The 3,194-nt window shown below is 36.2% G+C and overlaps 1 protein-coding gene across 1 annotated transcript in view; it reads left to right on the top strand.

Annotated features, from left to right (window-relative positions):
- Window positions 1–3,194, top strand: part of ANO3 (anoctamin 3) — a 93,296-nt gene that overhangs the window by 47,327 nt on the left and 42,775 nt on the right. The window contains exon 10 of the mRNA XM_009334524.1: window positions 1,790–1,911. Coding sequence (XP_009332799.1) covers window positions 1,790–1,911 — 122 coding nt within the window. The remainder of the gene's footprint in view (window positions 1–1,789; window positions 1,912–3,194) is intronic.

Here is a 3,194-nt window from a genome sequence, read left to right as displayed (position 1 = left end):
TCTAGTTGAAGATGTCCCTGCCCACAGCAGGGGGGTTGGACTAGATGACCTTTAGAGGTCACTTCCAACCCAAACTATTCTATTCTATGATTCTATGAATTTAGAGAAGGAGTATTTTACATAAATAATTGAACATCATTGTTAACGCTTCAGCTGTGCATTACTGACTTCAGGGAAAAGCTGGCCATACTACCAGAAAAACCTGTGAAGCTTTCTCTGGCTGTCAAAACCATGCTGTCATATCCATTTTATGTATATGTTCCTTTGTTACGGCATAATCATCTGTTTCAGTTAAGGTTAATGAAGTCATATTTTTAAGCCACTCTTAATTGCTGTTTGACTGGTGCTAAGGGCTAGTGATTGAACACTCAATTTTTATTTTGTTTTTTATTTTTTCTTTATCACATGGGCATATGAGAGTGAAAATTCAGTCCCAGTGGGAATGCTGAGACTTGAACTCTGTTATGGATAAACAGTACAGAAAGAAGGGGGGGAGGGGAGAGATTGAAAAATATGCGATACTGGGTAATATTTTATGCATTGCAGTCATTCATCCAGGTGACTTTGAGCAGAAGTTGATGTTCTGTTCCTAGGTGTTCCTAGACGTTGCAAAGGTCACATCCTGTGTTGACATTTTTGTATGCTTCTTTGCTGACTGTAATGAGAAATTAATAGAATTGGAGTCTTTGCTATGTTTAGCTTTGTTTGTAACTCATTCTTAAACCAGAGGGTCAGCAGATTGCAACAAGTAAATAGTGTTCTTTCAATTGTGGGGGATGCTCAATATTTCAAATAAATGATAAAAATCTAAATGGCTAAATTACTTGTATCTGCCAGGGTCAAGAAATCTGTCTGATTGCTAACTTTGAAGTACTGCTCTGGGGAGCTCTGTGCTCCTCCCAAGAAATTATTTGGCTCACTTGCACTTATTTGATGAAAGATTATCTTTACTGTAACTGTGTGGTGGGTTTTTTGGGGGGGAAAAGTTCAACTGAAGGAGATGTCCTGTTTCAGAATTGGAGTAAAATTATAAATACAAGAGATTATGATTAGGATGGTTCTAATGAACCTGTGTGTTACCTTTCGACTGCTGAGTATGGGGCTATCCTTTCAGGCTGTCAGGCGGTCTGTAAATGTCAGGCATGGCTTGAAGGACTCCTTTTGGGTCAGACTGACTCTGTGTTTTGCTTCTAATGCCTCTGAGCATCCTGTGTGCGTTTCAAAATAATGCCAGTTCTGTTGTTTCCATCATCTTTGAAAACACGTACCACAGAAAGACTATGGTTCTATATACTTGTAAACAGGAGTTTATGAAGTCATAGAAAATGTCTAGGAAAGGAGAACCAAGCTGACATACCAGAAACTTCTGGAATTTCATACGAGAGAAAAAAAGATAACACAAACACATTTCAAAAAAATTTGAAAAATTGAAATAGGTGGAAGCATACGAACAAGCATATATTAGTGAAATAGAAACGCTGTACTTGAAGCCATATAAAGAGCTGAGTAGTTCTGTATAGTCTTGTACTAGTATGGTTCTATCATTAATTCTTAGAGAAACTGGCCATTTCAGAATCATATGAAATTGATGAATATTACATATGAACTGTATCTCTTCTGTCAGGCTTACGTGTTAGCTCCAGATGGCATGTCCTAGAGATGTCCATAATACAAGACCTATTCATTAAAAATAGTGAATGCCTCTTTTAAAATTATAATCAAATGCTTAAGAAATGTATATCTTTTCTATAGTGCCTAGTAGTAAATTTTACTTCTTTGCATTTTTCAGGGAAGCCACAAAAGCAGACATCCCATCAAAACACATGGAGCTCAGAATCACAGACACCTCTTATATGAACGTTGGGCACGGTGGGGAATGTGGTACAAATACCAACCTCTCGATTTAATCAGGTATTAGTACTTTGAACAGTAGCTTGTTTCTGTGATACAAATTACCTGGTAACAGTGCATTAACCATACTGCTAAATTCCTCATACTTATGCTTTCCTGTAAAATTTAGCTATTTGGTATTATCAGATAAGATTGGAATTCTCTAAGTTGCTTCTTTTGGGTGCTCTTTTGTGCAGGGCTATGAATTTCAAAAGAGGCTGCATAAAATGCATGTAGATCCAGCTGCTTGACAATTTGCAGCGTGAAACTTAAAATACAAACCCATGAAGTGATCTGCTGATCAGAGACGCTTGCCCCTCATGAGAGCACCTTTGAGAGCAAAGACTGTTACCCACATGGACAGTCAGAGTTACCAGATCCAGTGGAGGGAAAATGCAGCCTAATTGTTACATTTCTGCGTGGGTTTAAATAAACTTCTGTTTAGATATCTCATAATTAAGGTCATACATTACCAAATATAAGGCAGAGAAATATATGTAATTGAAGTTAAATAATTGTGATGTTTGGATTTCATACTTTCCTCATCTTTGATATTGAATATCAATAATTCATTTTTCCCTACTGTTTGTTTTTATTCCTGATCTGACAGTCAGAACCTATTATTGTGCCCAATGTTGTTCCACTGAAGGCTAAGCATGTGCCACGGCACTGTGTTGATCAAACAGTATCATCCATGACTGACTTTCTGATCACTGCTACTTCATCTCTTCTAGCAACTGATACCCAAGTTTTGAAGAATTAAAGCTCAATCTTCAACTTGTGTTTTCAATCCATTGTTTTCACTGATAATAGTTAGATAATCATGTAATATGACATTTCAATCATAAATGCTTTTTATAATGGAATACTTAGGTCGTACCAACTTTATCCCTTTCCAGAAATTTTTTTGTGTCTCTGTGTATGTCTAGATAGATATAGATATATATCTATCTCTGTGTGTGCAAATAAAATGTCCTACATTTAATAATGTTGGAATTAGTACATCTACTTAGTCATTGCAAGGACATGAAAATTACAGAGCACTTCAGTTATAGCCTTATAAAATATATGTTCTGGTAAGTCTGCAATTAGTGCCACTAGAATGTTATGCTAGCCTGAAATAAAATGTTTTGGTAAACTGACAATAATTTTACCATAAACTTGTAACGGTAGTTCCTCATTAGAATTATTCTACTACTGTGAAGATAGAGGTCACTATAAGTTTTAACTTTAAGCAGTGTATGTGTTTCCTTTTCATGTAGGCGATATTTTGGTGAAAAAATTGGACTGTATTTTGCCTGGTT

This window comes from Pygoscelis adeliae, unplaced genomic scaffold, assembly GCF_000699105.1.
Source record: "Pygoscelis adeliae isolate BGI_AS28 unplaced genomic scaffold, ASM69910v1 Scaffold171, whole genome shotgun sequence".
Classification (NCBI taxonomy): domain Eukaryota; kingdom Metazoa; phylum Chordata; class Aves; order Sphenisciformes; family Spheniscidae; genus Pygoscelis; species Pygoscelis adeliae.
The sequence above is the reverse complement of the archived record's forward strand: the minus strand, read 5'-3'. Positions and strand labels throughout refer to the sequence as shown.